At 49.3% G+C, this 20,774-nt stretch overlaps 2 protein-coding genes across 3 annotated transcripts in view; both read left to right on the top strand.

Moving 5' to 3' along the window:
- Positions 1 to 2,305: 2,305 nt before the first annotated feature.
- Positions 2,306 to 5,182, top strand: LOC134039968 (galectin-9-like). Of its 2 annotated transcripts, XM_062486187.1 has the most exons (10): positions 2,307 to 2,470; positions 2,708 to 2,796; positions 3,045 to 3,252; positions 3,358 to 3,477; positions 3,567 to 3,641; positions 3,742 to 3,780; positions 3,903 to 3,935; positions 4,210 to 4,298; positions 4,483 to 4,639; positions 4,804 to 5,182. In XM_062486187.1, the coding sequence occupies exons 1-10, from the start codon at positions 2,441 to 2,443 to the stop codon at positions 4,948 to 4,950; spliced, it is 987 nt and encodes a 328-aa protein (XP_062342171.1). In that variant the 5' UTR covers positions 2,307 to 2,440; the 3' UTR covers positions 4,951 to 5,182. The 2 variants fall into 2 exon arrangements, with proteins under 2 accessions (XP_062342172.1, XP_062342171.1); XM_062486188.1 differs by lacking the exon at positions 3,903 to 3,935 and having other exon boundaries at positions 2,306 to 2,470.
- Positions 5,183 to 6,126: 944 nt separating this feature from the next.
- The window catches only part of LOC134039171 (neurofibromin-like), a 51,666-nt gene continuing 37,018 nt past the window's right edge, over positions 6,127 to 20,774 (top strand). Inside the window, 18 exon segments of the mRNA XM_062484876.1 lie at positions 6,127 to 6,381; positions 9,243 to 9,386; positions 9,503 to 9,586; positions 10,083 to 10,273; positions 11,229 to 11,335; positions 11,473 to 11,540; positions 11,660 to 11,735; positions 11,845 to 12,002; positions 12,169 to 12,342; positions 12,788 to 12,916; positions 13,077 to 13,151; positions 13,568 to 13,699; positions 15,576 to 15,710; positions 16,027 to 16,140; positions 18,142 to 18,221; positions 19,522 to 19,645; positions 19,864 to 20,110; positions 20,257 to 20,330. Of these exon segments, the coding sequence (XP_062340860.1) occupies positions 6,322 to 6,381; positions 9,243 to 9,386; positions 9,503 to 9,586; positions 10,083 to 10,273; positions 11,229 to 11,335; positions 11,473 to 11,540; positions 11,660 to 11,735; positions 11,845 to 12,002; positions 12,169 to 12,342; positions 12,788 to 12,916; positions 13,077 to 13,151; positions 13,568 to 13,699; positions 15,576 to 15,710; positions 16,027 to 16,140; positions 18,142 to 18,221; positions 19,522 to 19,645; positions 19,864 to 20,110; positions 20,257 to 20,330 (2,172 nt within the window). The 5' untranslated portion in view covers positions 6,127 to 6,321.

Below are 20,774 nucleotides of genomic sequence, written 5' to 3'. Positions count from 1 at the left end.
TGGGGAGTCAGGTGGCTGAGCAGTGAGGGAGTCGGGCTAGTAATCTGAAGGTTGCCAGTTCGATTCCCGGCCGTGCAAAATGACGTTGGGTCCTTGGGCAAGGCACTTCACCCTACTTGACTCGGGGGAATGTCCCTGTACTTACTGTAAGTCGCTCTGGATAAGTACAAATCTCTGAGCAAACATGGTGAGAATGTGGACAGACAGGATCACTCGTTCCTGTTCTGAAACAACCATCACATGTTGTGAACCTGTTCTTATCAGAACTGGGGGGGGTATTCCAGGTAGCGGGTTTAACAAACTCTGAGCCTAACCCTGAACTCTGAGTTGAGTTACTTTAAAATTGGAAACTCTGAAAACTCGGTTCCAGAAAAGCTGATTTGAATTTGTTAACTCAACTCGGAGTACGTCCACTCTGAGTTAAGCGCGCGCATGAGAACTATTAAAAGCCAACATCAATGGAGCTCCGATACTGGGATCAACCATGGCACCCAGCAACAAAAAACCTTGTCCTACTTCACCACACTTCAGATATAAGTTTTATTTCGTGTTCAATCTGAGCACATATTACGGAAAAAAAGCAACACGGCTGTAGCAGCGTATACAATTGGCGTGGGAGACAAACTGCCTAGTCAATGCATACATTTGATGTAATAGCCAGTCCATACCGTTAATATTACAGAAGAAAAAGTGGGAGACTTAATAAAATAGCATGTTCAATGTTATATTAAATATAAAAACATACTACAAACAGGTAAGACATATTTTGCTTAAGCTATATGCTTGTGATTGTAGCCTCGAAGTCACCTTGGTTTTAATCATATATCGACATGATACAAAGTAAATATCAATTGGTGCCTATTTCAACTTGTAATAGCAGTTTCCCCCAACAGAATGCTTTTCAAATCAAATCAAAATGTATTTGTATAGCCCTTTTTACACGCAAGCAGGTCGAGGGGTTCACATACGCCCATAGAACTGCCCCTCAACCAACTTAAACCCTCAAGGAAGACAAGGAAAAACTCCCAGAAAAACCCACTGCAGGAGAAAAAATTGAAGAAACCTTGGGAGGAGCAATTTGATGAGGGATCCCCTCATTGAATTGCTACAAAATACAGGAATTTTTGTATTTTGGCTATATTGACTATATTACGTAGATGGAAAAATGCAGTTCTGGTAATTTGCTTAATATTTTTATCAAAGGATGATGACGATGATGATTAAGATGACGAAGAGACATTGACTGCTGCCGCAGAAAATGGATGCAGAGAATTATGTATGGTAGCTACTGGTAGTTCTCTCCCCATGTACTTTTATTTACAGGCTTGTGTGGAATTGTCAGTTACACTGACATTATGAGAATAAGTAATATAAAAAACGATTTGCACATTCTGATCCTGTTGAACAGAGCATGGATGCAGTATACAGTGATATGTTCATTTAATGGCAGGTGAATTCTGCATGTGGAACTGTGAAATGTAATGCAATCCCATGTATTCCCAGTTACAAGTAAATGAGTTGTACAAATTGCACCTCATGAAGAATTGCCAAAAACTGACCAAGAGATGGTGTAGACCTACTTAGGGTAGAAGAATAAAGGATAATCTTGAAAAAGATTTACTGGAACACCAGTTACAGGAGGATGCATGTAACAGGTGAATCATGTAAATTATAGGAACAATATCCAATAAACATACTCATTGTTAGATTTCTATTTGTAGGCAATGAAGAAGACCAAATACAATTTCAATTATTTGTCTTTATTTCAGTGCCAAAAAGCATTTGGTCAGTTCTGAGTGCACGTCCACGGCGAGTAACATTAGCGATGTTGGCCTAAGGGCTGACAATGTTGCTAAAATACATTACAGATTGTGACGGGAAACGGTAACGTTAACCTTGGTATTCATCATGGAATTAAAGCACATCGAATCGCAGTCTTAAAATCCTCTCCCGGCGTATAACTAAGCGAATTAAATTTTGTTCGAGATCGGTTGGCTGAACCAGGAAAGGATATCCCTAGTCTGCCAACGCTATCAGGCTCAGAAAGAGGGAGGGGATAGATAAAAACGCAGAGTTTGGCATGGAAAACCTTCTAGCGAGCAGGTTAGTTTCACGGAGTAAGTTACCATGGAAACTTACCAAAAGGTTTCGTTACCTCTCTTTCTGGAACGGAAACCTCTGAGTAAGCCTCTTTTCAGGGTTAGACAACTCAAAGTTTTCACTAAACCTGCTACCTGGAATACCCCCCTGAGAGAGTTAAATAACACAGGTGCAACAAATAAGGGCGTGTCAGATGCTGCACAACACTGTGTAAACACACAGATCACATTTCCTTATGCCTGGTGTGACAGAAACAATAGACTTGCAGGGCTAACTGAGGCTCGAACAGGATCCTTTCAAGCAGGCAACATTTTGATGCAAGGAGTTAACTGAAGAGAGTATGTCTCATCAACAATCCTTCTTCAAACCGGTAAAAATCAACAACTCTACTTTTACTATTGTTGTCATAGCCTATAGGCTATAATAAAATCTGCAGTTTTAAAAATGTTCATCAAAGTTACCCTTAAATTGTTTTATCAGTTTAATGGCTGTATGAACTAAACCAGTCATTAATTTATGACAGAACCGAAAATACTTTTAACACCTCACTGAAACATTTCTCTGTGGCAGTTACAAAACCTGTGTAACCACTTTGTTTGGTTCTTAGGCTTTGCCATTCAAAGGCAACATACAAGGTGGCCTGTCTGAGGGAAAGTGTGTGACTGTGACTGGCAGAGTCATGCCTGCGGCCCCAAGGTAGGCCTGCTCAGTACATGTAGTCACAGTACATCCACTGCTGGCCAGTACAGGCAACTATACATCATAGTTTACCTTTCATCACTCAATGTCCGGTTTGGGGTTCACACACCAAGAGCAGCGAAGCGATAACTGACACTCACATATGTGCGCGTATCCACAACGATTGTTCAGAAACTTTGTTTTGATGACGCTTTCATGGTTTCCTTTGAGTTGATTTGAGTTTTGTTCTTATTTCCGACGTTTAGCTTTCATGTGAATCTGCTTTGTGGCTCCGGTGGAAATGTTGACATAGCGCTCCACTTTATTTCCCGGTATGAAGGCCACACAGACGTTGTGGTGTGCAACACTTTCCACAACTCCCAGTGGGGTCCGGAGGAGCAGAAGGGAGCGATGCCTATTGCCCGAGGAGCAGAGTTTACCTTGACGTTCCTGGTCACGCGCGACTCGTACTCGGTTTGTAACGGTCACCCAAAAATCTTTGAGTGTGTAGCTAGTCTGTGTGCACAGGCTGTCCTCTGTGTCTGGGCTACTGATTTACTGTAACACTGAAACGTCAAGGTGGTTGTGAATGGGGCCCACTTCCTGGAATATCTACACCGTCTTTCTGCATCCAGAGTGAACACCATCTCTGTGGATGGAGGACTGGAGGTCCACTCCATCTCCTTCCAGAGCCCTCAGGTGAGTTAAGACCCAGATGGAAGCTCACAAAAGCTGGATATCTCCAATATTTTCAGTGAGACATTATGGGAATCATGTTTGTTTCACAGGGTGAAAGGCGCCAAAATCATTTGAGATCTCAACAAAACAGGCAAAAATCTTCTCAGTGGCGTAAAGCAGCACAGGTACATGTAAACCCGTTCTTCATGAGTGGGTTACTGTCATCTTGAGAGTTGAATGATTATTGTTATTCTATTTAGTTTGATCGCAGATTATGTTTTTCAGGTTTATCCGCCGGTCTTTGGAGCCATGGGAATCTCTCCAGTAGGTAGTATTTGACTCCTTATACGAGAATATGTAAAAGCGAATAGATGAGTGGAATTAGAATCCGTCATTATGCATTTGAGTCATTTTTACTTCATTTTTATTGTAATGTTATGTTCCAGGCTCCTCCTGCATACAGCCCTCAGCCCTCCTATGTAAGTACTTATCATGCACACAGGAGATGGCAACATACCTCTCTCCATAACATTTACATTTACATTTAGTCATTTAGCAGACGCTCTTATCCAGAGTGACTTACAGTAAGTACAGGGACATTCCCCCCGAGGCAAGTAGGGTGAAGTGCCTTGCCCAAGGACACAACGTCATCTTGCACGGCCGGGAATCAAACTGGCAACCTTCATAAGAGGAAATTGTGTAACCCTGCATCAGATATCTGGATGATGTTGCTGTTCAAATATTTGCCCTCAGGCTGTGCCATATAAAAGCATAATGCCAGGTGGACTTCACCCTGGAAAAACCCTCACAGTGCAAGGCTTGGTCAACCACAATGCTAACAAGTGAGTGGGGCCGATGCATGAAATCCTTCATCCTGCCATGTACATTAGAATGCAGGAATAGCTCTCTCATTCCCTATACAAGCAGTTACACTTATCCAATTTTACATATCTAATGCAAACAGCATGTGGATAACCTATGGGTGGACGTTGTTCACTATATCAACCTTGAACCTTGTTATCTCAGGTGGAGTCTAAACCTGCGCTTCAACTCTGGGATAGCTCTTCACTTTAACCCCCGCTTCTCTGAGAACACAGTGGTGATGAACAGTCTCCTGCAAGAGCAGTGGGGTCCGGAGGAGAAGCCAGGGATCATGCCTTTCCACCGAGGACACCCCTTCACGGTACAGTCTCCACTTTACCTGTCTGATTAAAGAAAGTAATATAGATATATTCAGAACACTCTTTTTATTCACAAAAAACTAAAACAATACAGTGTGTAATTGAGCTCATGCCTCAATGGGGCCTCTGGAGAGCACACAGCCCCTCCTCACGATCTGTGTTTCAGGTGACCATCTCATGTGACGCCCAGTGCTACAAGGTGTTTGTGAACGGCATCCACACTTGCAACTACAACCACCGCTACTCCGTCCTGCAGGATGTGGACATCCTGGAGGTGTCTGGAGACCTGAGCCTGACCTCTGTCATGGTCTGAAGACCACAAGAGTCACAACAGAACCATGCATGGAGAATTATTAACCACCAAAAAAATCTGCTTCACAATAATTATGTTAGATCAGTCAGGAAATGCTTGATACTTGTGAGAAATGTGTTGTTTTTGACCTGAGTTGATATCACAGTGACCATGTGGCATGCAGAATATCCACACATGCCTGTATATGTGAACATTCTTATTATCTATAAAAACATGTAATGTTTCTTGTTGACCAATGGGTTTCAATTGTGTATTGTTCTGTACTTGATACAATCTAGGATTTTTTGTATCGCTTCAACTGGTGCTCATACACTGCACTCAGCCAGTGCCGTTTTCACATTTATTTTTTATAAATGAATCAATTATTTCGCTCCTTAGGGACCGTTGTGTAGTATAATAGAAACGAAACATCAAGTTTCCTCTTCACAGCAAGTGCACGTGTACATTACCACCTATAGGGGGCGTAACAGTACAGGTGCAGTCAGCAAAGAGTTATGCTTGCAGATGAACTGTAGAACAAATGTGCCTCTTTGTTTTAAATGCTTTCCAGTTAAGATCTGCATGGTCTATTCAACGTGTATATTTTAAATGGGCATAACGTCATAATTTCTCCAAGGACGGACGGGCATATTCAGGCCAAGATGTTATGTTTGTATGTTATGTTTTCTGTGTTTATTCAGCTCCGTTTACTGGAGACCCAGATCGACCGTGCATTCCAGTGTTTTCACATTCACATCTGAGGTCAAACGAGCAGGCGCCAGTCAAATTCGTTTATTCAACACTTACAATACAGACGGTCATGTCCCCAATTGTGCTATTTAAATGAGATTACAAACAAGATTGGGCACAGTTAGAATAGAAGGACAGACACAATCAGACAAATTTACACGAGAAGTTACATAACCGAATACCAATATCTTGCATTAACGGTGGCGGGAGTATTGAAGCAAATTATTCATACGTGGACTTCTCCCTCAAAACGCATTCTCTAACTACTGTGATTATGGTTAGTTTGAGACCGGAATGTAATATTCAATTCATAGTTAACCGTGACATCACCCGTTTGTTATCTAAAGCCTGTCATTGATGAAAACAGTAGAGGCCCAATCCGTCTATACTAGTCCATGCACAGGTCTGAGGGGCGCAGGCGCAGTGGCGGCCCCTCACACAAGCATCAGAGCCTGCTTCATTGAGGAGGATTCAAACTTCCGGCAGTGTCATGGCGACATGGTGTGTCTGATAAAAGAAAGAAAAAAATAAGCCATCCCCGTGAACAGCGGTATTTGAAGGTTAACGGGTTGCAAATTGCAGAGGAACCATTATTTATACGGAGGTTTCCAGTGGCCCGTTGCGGCTCCAACCCGGCCGGCCATGGCGGCTCAGAAGCCCATGGAATGGGTTCAGGCCGTTATTACCAGATTCGACGAGCAGGTATGAAGAATATCATATCGCATCACAAATTAAACCCTCCTCTTTTACGTGAACGTTTACTTAGCGAGCGGTTTTGCGACCTGATTATTTGGTGAAAGGTGTCCTGTCATGACTTGTGGTTTTGTGACCATCCATGAATTATAGCTCGTCTGTTCCCAGCACACAGCTAGCTAGCTACTCCTGCAGCCCCGCATCATCATCACACTGGACTGGGAAGCGGATGACAGCGAGAGAGTGAGGGGAGGGAAAGAGAGGGGATGGGTGGGTGGTGGGGGGGGGGGGGGTGGGCAAACATACGAACAATGTAGCTGAAAGGCTGTGAAATCTGATTTAAAACCCCACTTTACAATACCACGAGGATGTTCCCTTGATATACAAACAAAGGAGTTCACTAAGCACGCCTCTCTCTGTCAGGAGGAACTAGCCTGCTATAAAGCACAATGCTATGCTAAGCAAGCAGAATGATACAAACCCAGTTTGTTGATGTTTTAGCCAGCTAGCTAGCTAATGTATGGGGACTGACGGCCAGTTACATGTCTAACTAGTCGCTGTATTGGAAGTAGATATTCTTCTCCGTGAAGGAACACTATGATGAGAAATATAATTTCAGCATTGATTTATCGACACGCTTTGTGACTGTTGTCAATGTGGACACATTGTAGCTAGCTGGGCCTGTTATATATGTAGCTAAACCTTCTGTTCTCATCTGACGAGCTATCGGAACAGTATTGTCTATTAGGCTGAAGATCACAAATGACAACAGCACTTCCTTCTCCAGTTAAATCTATAGTGATATAAGATACTTATGTGGCAAGTGTAGCTGTGTGGTCGGGTATTGACACACCTGACTTGCATAATGTCCACAGTCATACCAGGACATTTAAAACGTTGTCCAATTGAAGGTCCATTCAGTCATTTATTAACCAATGCCATGCATGTACTGCATGCCAGCGTGTGAATACAAGCTGTATGTTTGAGAATGTGTCTATGCTGCCAGGTCATGCTAGTCATGTTCAGCCCTCTTGTTTTGAGTGTTTAGTTATTCTTTATTATCGTTTCTCAGGGAAAGGTTGCCACCAATATAGGTTAAAAACTCCATTCACTTTTATGAAACAAAGTCAGCTTTGTCAAAATGCTAGCAGAGCTGAAGTCAGCAGTGCTAGTAGGCTATCGTTGTCATTTGCATCCCGGCATGATTTCCTCAACAATTCAGGCTTGATGTTGGGAATATAGAAACAGCAGTCCCTCAAACACACAAGCCTGTCTTTGCTGTGTATATCTACGCTGTGTTTCGCTATACTGTGTGTATCTACGCTGTGTATTTATGCTGTGTGTAACTATGCTGTGTGTAACTATGCTGTATGTATTTATGCTGTGTGTATCTATGCTGTGTGTAACTACACTGAGCTAGGCAGCTTCTGTTTATAACTGGAGGATCCAGGCTAGACCAGAGTGGTCAAGTGCAGTATTAAGTTTTAGTCTTCAGCCCCACTACTGACAGCCCAACCGACCGTGTGGGCCGGGCGGGGCTGATCGTACTGTAATTATGGAGATTATTCTTAAGCTACTTAAAAAAAATGTTACCGCTAAACACACACAGGAGTCTAATCACAAAATAGGATTGTGTTTTTTGCGCAGTCAGATCACTCAGATCTGACCATGCGTGTTTCTTCTGCCGAGGTCTTTCTAACCATTAAGATCTGGATGTTTGTAACGCTGCTTATCGCCTCTGACCTGGAAGGAGATGCTCAGCCATGTGAAGAGACACGGGTCTCTTAGAGGGAATCTGCCATGCCAGCCCATTAAGGGCCCTGAACCCACGTCTGGCCTCACACCAGCTGCCTGGTCACACCAACGAGCCTGCCTACAGCCCTCCATGTTTACTTCCTGTGTGGGCGGAGCAGACAGAGCCTGCCTACAGCCCTCCATGTTTACTTCCTGTGTGGGCTGAGCAGACCGAGCCTGCCTACAGCCCTCCATGTTTACTTCCTGTGTGGGCGGAGCAGACAGAGCCTGCCTACAGCCCTCCATGTTTACTTCCTGTGTGGGCGGAGCAGACAGAGCCTGCCTACAGCCCTCCATGTTTACTTCCTGTGTGGGCGGAGCAGACCGAGCCTGCCTACAGCCCTTCATGTTTACTTCCTGTGTGGGCGGAGCAGACCGAGCCTGCCTACAGCCCTCCATGTTTACTTCCTGTGTGGGCGGAGATGAAGCCACTCCTCTGTCCTGTCTGTTAGGGTTAGCAGGGTTAACTCTGTCTGTTAGGGTTAGCAGGGTTATGTTAGGGTTAGCAGGGTTAACTCTGTCCTGTCTGTTAGGGTTAGCAGGGTTAACTCTGTCCTGTCTGTTAGGGTTAGCAGGGTTAACTCTGTCCTGTCTGTTAGGGTTAGCAGGGTTAACTCTGTTAGGGTTAGCAGGGTTAACTCTGTTAGGGTTAGCAGGGTTAACTCTGTTAGGGTTAGCAGGGTTAACTCTGTTAGGGTTAGCAGGGTTAACTCTGTTAGGGTTAGCAGGGTTAACTCTGTTAGGGTTAGCAGGGTTAACTCTGTTAGGGTTAGCAGGGTTAACTCTGTTAGGGTTAGCAGGGTTAACTCACTGTCACTGGATCCCAGCCGGGAACACTCTCCTCACCTGGCTGCTCTCATTACTGTTAGTCTGATGGACGCAATGGAACAATGACTGTTACTGAAGTTTGGAGTGATAATGGTTATTCACATCCTCAAACAAGTTGATTGCCTTTTACATTCTGTTTACGCAGCTTCTAACATGAATTTGTGCTTCAGTAAGTTGTGATTTTGGACACCTGTCAGTCAGGATTGAATGCACATAACTAAGGCTGAGGTTTGACTGTGTGCCTCCAGCTTCCTGTCAAGGTGGGCCAGCAGAACACACACACCAAGGTCAGTACGGAACACAACAGGGAATGTCTCATCCACATCTCCAAGTACAAGTTCTCCTTGGTCATCAGCGGCCTCACTAACATCCTGAAGAATGTCAACAACATGGTGAGTGTGTGTGTGCGTGAGGGCCATTGTGTGTATTTACTGGGTATGTTGACAGCTTTGTACAGTCTAAGTCCAGTAGCGAAGCTGTCTAACCTGGTTCGTCCTCTCTTCCTCAGAGGATATTTGGGGAGGCGTCGGAGAAGAACCTTTATCTCTCTCAGCTCATCATCCTGGACACACTGGAGAAGTGCCTTGCTGGGGTAAGATCTGTCTCTCTTCCCCCCTCCCTCCTGCCCAGGCCTCTGCCTGTCTGTGGAGGTTGTTAGGAGAGTCCCCTGGCTCCTCTGATCCTCCTCCGTGCAGATGTGTTCTCTCACTGCCCCCTCCTCCAGATTGCTTTTCCAGGTGTTTCCTCATCCTGACTTTGCCATCACGGTCTCCAATGGGATATCTCGCCATTTCTGGAATCTTTTATTTGCTGCGACCAGAAGCTCAATAGCTCGCTCTGCCGGCCGGCCAGTCTCTCCTCCTAACCTCCTCCTCCTAACCTCCTCTCCTCCTAACCTCCTCCCCCTAACCTCCTCCTCCTAACCTCCCCTCCTCCTAACCTCCTCTCCTCATAACCTCCCCTCCTCCTAACCTCCCCTCCTCCTAACCTCCCCTCCTCCTAACCTCCCCTCCTCCTAACCTCCCCTCCTCCTAACCTCCCCTCCTCCTAACCTCCCCTCCTCCTAACCTCCTCTCCTCCTCCCTCAGCAACCTAAGGACTGTCTGCGTCTGGATGAGACCATGCTGGTGAAGCAGCTGTTACCAGAGATCTGCCACTTCATCCACACGTACCGCGAGGGCCACCAGCACGCAGCCGAGCTGCGCAGCTCTGCCTCAGGGGTGCTCTTCTCTCTCAGCTGCAACAACTTCAACGCTGTGTTCAGCCGCATCTCCACCAGGTAACCACTAACCATGGAGGTTTAGGAAGCATTTGGTCACAAAGCACACCCCCCATGTCCTATTTGGTTTTGAGGCAGAATGTGTTCTCCCTGTGGAGCCTCTGTACGATGTGGCTGACTGACCAGGGATTGAGACACAGAAGTATTAACCTGTTACTAAAACATGAGGCCAGGATCGGCTGAACTCAGTGATGCCTCTGCACAGCGTTAACTCTGAAAGCTTTGCTCAGTCAACCAAGTTATTCAGTTTCAGTCCCACACAAGTACAGAACACCTCTAAACCTGCTGGTCTGTGTGGATGATGGTGGTCTGTGTGGATGATGGTGGTCTGTGTGGATGAGTGTGTGGATGATGGTGGTCTGTGTGGATGATGGTGGTCTGTGTGGATGAGTGTGTGGATGATGGTGGTCTGTGTGGATGATGGTGGTCTGTGTGGATGATGATGGTCTGTGTGGATGATGATGGTCTGTGTGGATGATGATGGTCTGTGTGGATGATGGTGGTCTGTGTGGATGATGGTGGTCTGTGTGGATGAGTGTGTGGATGATGATGGTCTGTGTGGATGATGATGGTCTGTGTGGATGATGGTGGTCTGTGTGGATGAGTGTGTGGATGATGGTGGTCTGTGTGGATGATGGTGGTCTGTGTGGATGATGGTGGTCTGTGTGGATGAGTGTGTGGATGATGATGGTCTGTGTGGATGATGATGGTCTGTGTGGATGATGGTGGTCTGTGTGGATGAGTGTGTGGATGATGGTGGTCTGTGTGGATGATGGTGGTCTGTGTGGATGATGGTGGTCTGTGTGGATGAGTGTGTGGATGATGGTGGTCTGTGTGGATGATGGTGGTCTGTGTGGATGATGATGGTCTGTGTGGATGATGGTGGTCTGTGTGGATGATGGTGGTCTGTGTGGATGATGATGGTCTGTGTGGATGATGATGGTCTGTGCTCCAGGTTACAGGAGTTAACTGTCTGTTCTGAAGACACGGTGGACGTCCATGACATTGAGCTGATCCAATACATCAACGTGGACTGTGCCAAGCTTAAAAAACTCCTCCAAGGTACTGTGGTAACATCTCCTCAAGAGGCTCTCCCTAGTTTGGTTCTTCCGTAGATCAGAAATCCCGAGGTCTTGTTTGGCCGGTTTGGTGCCTCGTAGATGTGTCAGTGTTCCTCAGTGTCTCCTCTCCTGCTGCAGAAACCGTGTTTAAATTCAAGTCCTTGAAGAAACCAGCCCAGCTGAGTGTTATCAACAGTCTGGAGAAGGTGAGTCTCTGCAGAGCTCCTGTTCCTCTAACAGTCCCACCCAGCTCCCTGCAGGGCTGCACCGGGCTGCACGTGTGTGGGGGTACAGATGATGAGAGGTGTGTGTGTGTGTCCTCCAGGCCTTCTGGAACTGGGTGGAGAACTACCCTGATGAGTTCACCATGCTGTACCAGCGCCCGCAGACGGACATGGCTGGTGAGTGGAGTACAGCACACCTCGGGGCCACTGTGTCACCTGTCACTTATGTCACCTGTCATCAGGTGACTTCTGGGGCTGAGGCAGATACTGTGTGTGTGTGCTCCAGAGTGTGCAGAGAAGTTGTTTGACCTGGTGGACAGCTTTGCGGAGAGCGCTAAGAGGAAGGCAGCAGTGTGGCCTCTGCAGATCATCCTGCTCATCCTCTGTCCTGACATCACCCAGGACCTCTCCAGGGAGCCCTTGGACGACTCCAAAGTCAACAAGGTCACACACACTCTCTCTCTCTCACACACACGCACACACACGTAGGACAGACAACTGTTCCCATCCTTACAGGACTTTGTATGTTCCATACAGGCTGTTCTAGATCCCTGTCCCCCTCTGTGCCGTGGTGTGTGTGTTTGACGTGCTGTGTGTGTGTGTCCTTCAGAAGCTGTTCCTGGACAGCCTGCGGAAGGCGCTAGCAGGGCAAGGCAGCAGCAGGCTGCTCACAGAGAGTGCTGCCATCGCCTGTGTGAAGCTCTGCAAAGCCTCCACATACATCAACTGGGAGGACCACTCCATCATCTTCCTGCTGGTGCAGTCCATCGTGGTGGACCTCAAGGTTGGTCTCACACACACACGCACACACACACACATGCACACACACCCTGATAGGCCCTCCTAACCAGGCTAGTGTTTCAGGGGTCCCTCCTAGCCAGGCTAGTGTTTCAGGGGTCACCCCTAGCCAGGCGAGTGTTTCAGGGGTCCCTCCTAGCCAGGCTAGTGTTTCAGGGGTCCCTCCTAGCCAGGCTAGTGTTTCAGGGGTCCCTCCTAGCCAGGCTAGTGTTTCAGGGGTCCCTCCTAGCCAGGCTAGTGTTTCAGGGGTCACTCCTAGCCAGGCGAGTGTTTCAGGGGTCCCTCCTAGCCAGGCTAGTGTTTCAGGGGTCCCTCCTAGCCAGGCTAGTGTTTCAGGGGTCCCTCCTAGCCAGGCTAGTGTTTCAGGGGTCCCTCCTAGCCAGGCTAGTGTTTCAGGGGTCCCTCCTAGCGTGTGTGTGTCGTCCCTCCAGGCGCTGCTCTTCAACCCCCCTAAGCCCTTCTCTCGAGGAGCGGGCAGCCAGAACGCAGACGTGGACCTCATGATCGACTGCTTCGTGTCCTGCTTCCGGATCAACCCCCACAACAACCAGCACTTTAAGGTCTGTGGCCTGCATGCGCTCTTACTGGCCTGGCCAGAATCATTACACGTCAAGCTTCAGTTCGAGATGGAAAATGCAGGGAATGGGGTAGATTTATTAAGTGTGTTTGTAAGCTTTTCTCCCTCCCTCCCTCCCTCCCTCCCTCCCTCCCTCCCTCCAGGTCTGCCTTGCATCTTCATCTCCTCCCACGTTTCACTTCGTCCTGGTCAACTCTCTGCACAGAATCATCACCAACGTGAGTCTGCACACACACTGTAGCATGTCGCTAATGCAGGGCTAGGAGAGACTGCTGTCTCTCTGGGTGCCATCCCTGAAGAGGGAGGATGTGCTGCAGACGTGTGTGGTCCCTCTCTGTAAGCGCTCCTTCACCCAGAGCTCTTCCTGTCTCTCAGCCGGAGTCACAGGCTGCCTTTGCTCTCCCGTGTCTCGGTGCTGGAGACGGGAGGAGAGGACGGCCATCTTGCTTTCTCCCCTCCAGGCACACCTCTCCTCCTCCCTCACCCCTCTTCCTCCTGAGGGAGGCAGGGAGGGGGAGGGTGTGACGAGGCAGGGAGGGTGTGACGAGGCAGGGAGGGGGAGGGTGTGACGAGGCAGGGAGGGGGAGGGTGTGACGAGGCAGGGAGGGTGTAACAGTCTGCTCTTCTCCTCCAGTCTCCTCTGGACTGGTGGCCCAAGATCGACGCTGTGTACTGCTACTCCGGAGAGCTGCGCTCCATGTTCTCAGAGACGCTGGCCCGCGTCATGCAGACCTGCAGCACCCACGCACCGCTCCGCATGACTCCGGTGAGTTACCCTCACCCAGGCCCTCTGCCCTGCCCCACCCAGGCCCTCTGCCCTGCCCCACCCAGGCCCTCTGCCCTGCCCCACCCAGGCCCTCTGCCCTGCCCCACCCAGGCCCTCTGCCCTGCCCCACCCAGGCCCTCTGCCCTGACCCACCCAGGCCCTCTGCCCTGACCCACCCAGGCCCTCTGCCCTGCCCTAAAGAGGCCCTCTGCCCTGCCCTAACGAGGCCCTCTGCCCTGCCCTAACCAGGCCCTCTGCCCTGCCCTAACGAGGCCCTCTGCCCTGCCCTAACCAGGCCCTCTGCCCTGCCCTAACCAGGCCCTCCGCTTGATCAGTTCTTTGGGCGTCTGTGAAGACCTGTGACATTGCTCGTAAAGAGGGCTGTATTGCTAGGATCTGATTGGTTCACTTGTCGTTTTGTTTGGGTGCGTGTGGGGCATCTTGCTCTCATCTCTTTGTATGTCTGTGTGTGAGAGTGTGTGTCTGCCTGTCTGGTGGAAGTGCAGCACGGCCTAGCGACCTCTCTGACTACACTGACACAGTGGTGCTTTGTCTCTGCCTCCTCTCTCCTCCTCCTTCTCTCTCCTCCTCCCCCTCTCTCTTTTCTTCCCCCTTTCATTGGCCTTTGATCTGGGCTGCTGTTGCTCATGTGCTCAGATGCCAGCCAGTCACTGTTTAGCATGGCAGTGGGCTGCTGTTGCTGTAAGTATAACTGCCCCCCCCCCTCCTAAAACCCTCCCTTCCTCTTGACCTCTGCGGCTGACCCCTGACCACACAGTAAACCGAGAGCCCCTTGCTCCTCCACATCCTCTGTCCTGGGTTCAAGTCTGCCTGCGCCCCCCCCAACCCTGTCATCTGAATGTTAGCTGGTTAGCCGAGATGGTAAAAGTACACATCCTTCACTCGAGTAGAAGTACAGATACTCATGTTTAAAAAGACGGTCGTCCTCCATTTGTTTTTCACGTTTGACAAAGTCACGTTTGATAAAAAAAAAGGAAAGAAAAAGGAAATCACCTACTAAATTTCTCACCCCAAAAAAACTTTGGATTATGTTAAAAATCGGTTAAAACTGTCTGTCTTTATGTTTGTGGTCTTCCACTGTTTTTAAAATCGATTAAGATTTAAAATAAAATCTTCTAGTGCGTCCTTCGCCTAGCCGTGCTAGCCGTGCTAGCCGTGCTAGCTAGAACATGGCTCAGTGTCTTAGCTCCACACTGTCAGCCTGGCTGCAGAGCCAGCCAGCCCTAGTCTGGAGGTTCTCCAGGGTGCTGTGAAGGCCCTGGTGGGCTGGTTCCTCTCCCGGCAGATGGAGGGTGGAGAATTGGACGATCATCTGCCAGATTAGGTGGAGGATTTAGCTGGGAGAGACAGCTGGAAGATACAATCTGGTACAGTCTAACATGGAGCTGTTGGTTGATAGATCTTACATGTAAACGATGTAGTCTTACGATGTAATCTTCCTCCTTTACATCTGTCTGTGTGTGAGTGTGTCTGTGTGTGTGTGAGTGTGTCTGTGTGTGTGCGTGTGTGTGTGTGCGTGTGTATATGAGCCGTAACAGTGCAGGTGTGAGGCCCAGAGTCAGTCAGCCTGTTGTTCTCCTGCTGTTTCTTAATTGATGAAACAGTGTTTCTCTCCTGGTGGGGTTGTTTCCCTGCTGTGACCCCTGACCCACGTCTCTCCTGATGGTTCTCACCACAGTCCTGTGTTGTGGAGGGCCTCTGGTGTTCATCTCTGCTGCGTGCGGGGGGAGTGTGGAGAGATGCTGTCTGTCTTCCGTCGCTCCTCCTCCTCTCCCTCTCCTCTTCTCTCGTCCTGTTCCATTACACACTCCTTCTTAAACTTCTCTCTTTCTGTGTGTGTGTGTGTGTGTCACAGAGTTTGACCTTCAAGGAGAAGATGACAAGTCTGAAGTTCAAAGAGAAGACCACCGATCTGGACAACAGAAGCCACAAGTACCTTCTGCTGGTCCTGGTCAAACTCATCCATGCTGACCCCAAGCTCATGCTGCATGTTAGTCCACCTCTCTCCTCAGCTACTCCGTATCCCTGAGTCCTTAGAGAGGGAAAGTCAAAGTTTGGTTTAAGGGATAATCATGTTTAAGCCTGCTAGGTCAGGTTTGGACAGGAGAGGTTCGATAAGTGGTCTTGTTTAATAATTATCATAATCATAAGTGGCTGGTAATCTGTTTTAGGGTTAGAGCCTTGATATAGCAGGAGCGGAAGGCCTAGTAATCCAGCCTGTGTTTGTTCAGTCATGTTTGGACATGCCTGTGTGTCTGTAAACATGTTTACCTGGGTTTGTTTACGTGTGTGTGTGTGTGTGTTAGAATCCGGGCAAGCAGGGTCAGGAGACCCAGAGCAGCACGGTGGAGCTGATCACAGGACTGGTGCAGCTGGTGCCTCTAGCCAGCATGGGGGACATCTCCCAAGAAGCCATGGAGGTGAGACTCTCCTACACTCATCATCCCTGCACCACACAGACTCTCCTACACTCATCATCCCTGCACCACACAGACTCTCCTACACTCATCATCCCTGCACCACACAGACTCTCCTACACGCATCATCCCTGCACCACACAGACTCTCCTACACTCATCATCCCTGCACCACACAGACTCTCCTACACTCATCATCCCTGCACCACACAGACTCTCCTACACTCATCATCCCTGCACCACACAGACTCTCCTACACTCATCATCCCTGCACCGCACAGACTCTCCTACACGCATCATCCCTGCACCACACAGACTCTCCTACACTCATCATCCCTGCACCACACAGACTCTCCTACACTCATCATCCCTGCACCGCACAGACTCTCCTACACGCATCATCCCTGCACCACACAGACTCTCCTACACTCATCATCCCTGCACCACACAGACTCTCCTACACGCATCATCCCTGCACCACACAGACTCTCCTACACTCATCATCCCTGCACCACACAGACTCTCCTACACTCATCATCCCTGCACCGCACAGACTCTCCTACACGCATCATCCCTGCACCACACAGACTCTCCTACACTCATCATCCCTGCACCACACAGACTCTCCTACACTCATCATCCCTGCACCACACAGACTCTCCTACACTCATCATCCCTGCACCACACAGACTCTCCTACACTCATCATCCCTGCACCACACAGACTCTCCTACACTCATCATCCCTGCACCACACAGACTCTCCTACACTCATCATCCCTGCACCACACAGACTCTCCTACACTCATCATCCCTGCACCACACAGACTCTCCTACACTCATCATCCCTGCACCACACAGACTCTCCTACACTCATCATCCCTGCACCACACAGACTCTCCTACACTCATCATCCCTGCACCACACAGACTCTCCTACACTCATCATCCCTGCACCACACAGACTCTCCTACACTCATCATCCCTGCACCACACAGACTCTCCTACACTCATCATCCCTGCACCACACAGACTCTCCTACACGCATCATCCCTGCACCACACAGACTCTCCTACACTCATCATCCCTGCACCACACAGACTCTCCTACACTCATCATCCCTGCATCGCACAGACTCTCCTACACGCATCATCCCTGCACCACACAGACTCTCCTACACTCATCATCCCTGCACCACACAGACTCTCCTACACTCATCATCCCTGCACCACACAGACTCTCCTACACTCATCATCCCTGCACCACACAGACTCTCCTACACTCATCATCCCTGCACCACACAGACTCTCCTACACTCATCATCCCTGCACCACACAGACTCTCCTACACTCATCATCCCTGCACCACACAGACTCTCCTACACTCATCATTCCTGCACCACACAGACTCTCCTACACTCATCATCCCTGCACCACACAGACTCTCCTACACTCATCATCCCTGCACCACACAGACTCTCCTACACTCATCATCCCTGCACCACACAGACTCTCCTACACTCATCATCCCTGCACCACACAGACTCTCCTACACTCATCATCCCTGCACCACACAGACTCTCCTACACTCATCATCCCTGCACCACACAGACTCTCCTACACTCATCATCCCTGCACCACACAGACTCTCCTACACTCATCATCCCTGCACCACACAGACTCTCCTACACTCATCATCCCTGCACCACACAGACTCTCCTACACTCATCATCCCTGCACCACACAGACTCTCCTACACTCATCATCCCTGCACCACACAGACTCTCCTACACTCATCATCCCTGCACCACACAGACTCTCCTACACTCATCATCCCTGCACCACACAGACTCTAGACAACTGGAGTTGCTACTATACAACTGCACACACGCACGCACACACACACACACACACACACTACACAACTGTATACAGGTACTATACAACTGTAGTTACTGATATACACCAGCAGGTGTCCCGAGACTTATCACTGCTGCTTTATCTGATAGGCTCTCCTGGTCCTGCATCAGCCAGAGAACATCGAGCTGTGGAACCCAGATGCACCCATCGAAACCTTCTGGGACATCAGGTACCATCACAGAGACAGTTCCATAACTCACCTCAGGTACCAGAGACAGTTCCATAACTCACCTCAGGTACCATCACAGAGACAGTTCCATAACTCACCTCAGGTACCAGAGACAGTTCCATAACTCACCTCAGGTACCATCACAGAGACAGTTCCATGACTCACCTCAGGTACCATCACAGAGACAGTTCCATGACTCACCTCAGGTACCATCACAGAGACAGTTCCATGACTCACCTCAGGTACCATCACAGAGACAGTTCCATGACTCACCTCAGGTACCATCACAGAGACAGTTCCATGACTCACCTCAGGTACGATCACAGAGACAGTTCCATAACTCACCTCAGGTACGATCACAGAGACAGTTCCACAACTCACCTCAGGTACGATCACAGAGACAGTTCCATGACTCACCTCAGGTACCATCACAGAGACAGTTCCATGACTCACCTCAGGTACCAGAGACAGTTCCACAACTCACCTCAGGTACGATCACAGAGACAGTTCCATAACTCACCTCAGGTACGATCACAGAGACAGTTCCATGACTCACCTCAGGTACCATCACAGAGACAGTTCCATGACTCACCTCAGGTACCATCACAGAGACAGTTCCATGACTCACCTCAGGTACCATCACAGAGACAGTTCCATGACTCACCTCAGGTACCATCACAGAGACAGTTCCATAACTCACCTCAGGTACGATCACAGAGACAGTTCCATAACTCACCTCAGGTACGATCACAGAGACAGTTCCACAACTCACCTCAGGTACGATCACAGAGACAGTTCCATAACTCACCTCAGGTACGATCACAGAGACAGTTCCATAACTCACCTCAGGTACCATCACAGAGACAGTTCCATAACTCACCTCAGGTACCAGAGACAGTTCCATAACTCACCTCAGGTACCAGAGAGTTCCATAACTCACCTCAGGTACCAGAGAGAGTTCCATAACTTACCTCAGGTACCAGAGACAGTTCCATAACTCACCTCAGGTACCAGAGAGAGTTCCATAACTCACCTCAGGTACCAGAGAGAGTTCCATAACTCACCTCAGGTACCAGAGACAGTTCCATGACTCACCTCAGGTACTATCACAGAGACAGTTCCATAACTCACCTCAGGTACCAGAGACAGTTCCATAACTCACCTCAGGTACCAGAGACAGTTCCATAACTCACCTCAGTATGACAGGTCTCCATCAGTCCAGTACAACAACAAAAACAACAACAATAGCAGCAGCATGTGACTCAGGGTGTCTCTTCTGATTGGCTGCCGTGTCCCCCAGCTCCCAGGTGCTGTTCTTCCTCTGCAAGAAGCTGATTGGCCACCAGATGATCAACAGCACAGAGATCCTCAAGTGGCTAAGAGAGATTCTCATCTGCAGGAACAAGTTCCTCCTCCGCAACAAGGTACGTTTTGTTCCTCTGGAACTAGCAAACCTGGTTAATGTTCCTCTAGAACCAGGTATGCTGTTACCTAGTTAATGTTCCTCTAGAACCAGTTGCATCCTGGGTATATGGATATATTTGAGTTGTTTCAGAATGAGTTCAGTGCTCTATGTAGCACAGCCAGGTGCAGCAGCGTGGCTCTGTGAGTGAACCCCTGCCTCGCCCGCCCCCCTCTCCAGGAGCGTGCCACGCTGGGCAGTGGGATCCCCACCTGTCGGCAGGCCCAGACCAAGCTGGAGGTGAGCCTCTACATGTTCCTGTGGAGCCCTGACGCCGAGGCCGTGCTGGTGGCTATGTCCTGTTTCCGCCACCTCTGTGAGGAGGCTGACATCCGCTGCAGCCTGGATGACATGCCGGTGCAGAGCGTCCTGCCCAACTACAACACCTTCATCGAGTTGGCCTCCGTCAGCAACATGAAGTCCACAGGTGGGCAGGCCCGGGCGGCTGGGTGGTCCTGGTCAACTAGAGCGTTGAGCGGTTTCACCACTAGAGGGTGGTCTCTTCATGTGTGCTGAGCAGATGTGCAGAGGCTTCTCACTGGCCAAGCTCTGCTAATGTGTGTGTGTTCCCAGGCCGCTCAGCCCTGCAGAAGAGAGTGATGGCGTTGCTGAGGAGGATAGAACACCCCACAGCAGGAAACACAGAGGTGAGACAGGGTCTCCACCCAGACAGACAGACAGACAGACAGGCAGGGTCTCCACCCAGACAGACAGGCAGGATCTCCAGACAGACAGACAGACAGACAGGGTCTCCACCCAGACAGACAGACAGACAGACAGGCAGGGTCTCCACCCAGACAGACAGACAGACAGACAGACAGGCAGGGTCTCCACCCAGACAGACAGACAGACAGGCAGGGTCTCCACCCAGACAGACAGACAGGAAGGGTCTCCACCCAGACAGACAGACAGACAGGCAGGGTCTCCACCCAGACAGACAGACAGGCAGGGTCTCCACCCAGACAGACAGACAGGCAGGGTCTCCACCCAGACAGACAGACAGACAGGCAGGGTCTCCACCCAGACAGACAGACAGGCAGACAGGCAGGGTCTCCACCCAGACAGACAGACAGACAGGATCTCCACCCAGA

This window comes from Osmerus eperlanus, chromosome 19 (genome assembly GCF_963692335.1).
Source record: "Osmerus eperlanus chromosome 19, fOsmEpe2.1, whole genome shotgun sequence".
Lineage (NCBI taxonomy): Eukaryota > Metazoa > Chordata > Actinopteri > Osmeriformes > Osmeridae > Osmerus > Osmerus eperlanus.
Note: the sequence above shows the minus strand (reverse complement) of the source record. Positions and strands in the feature narration are given on the sequence as shown.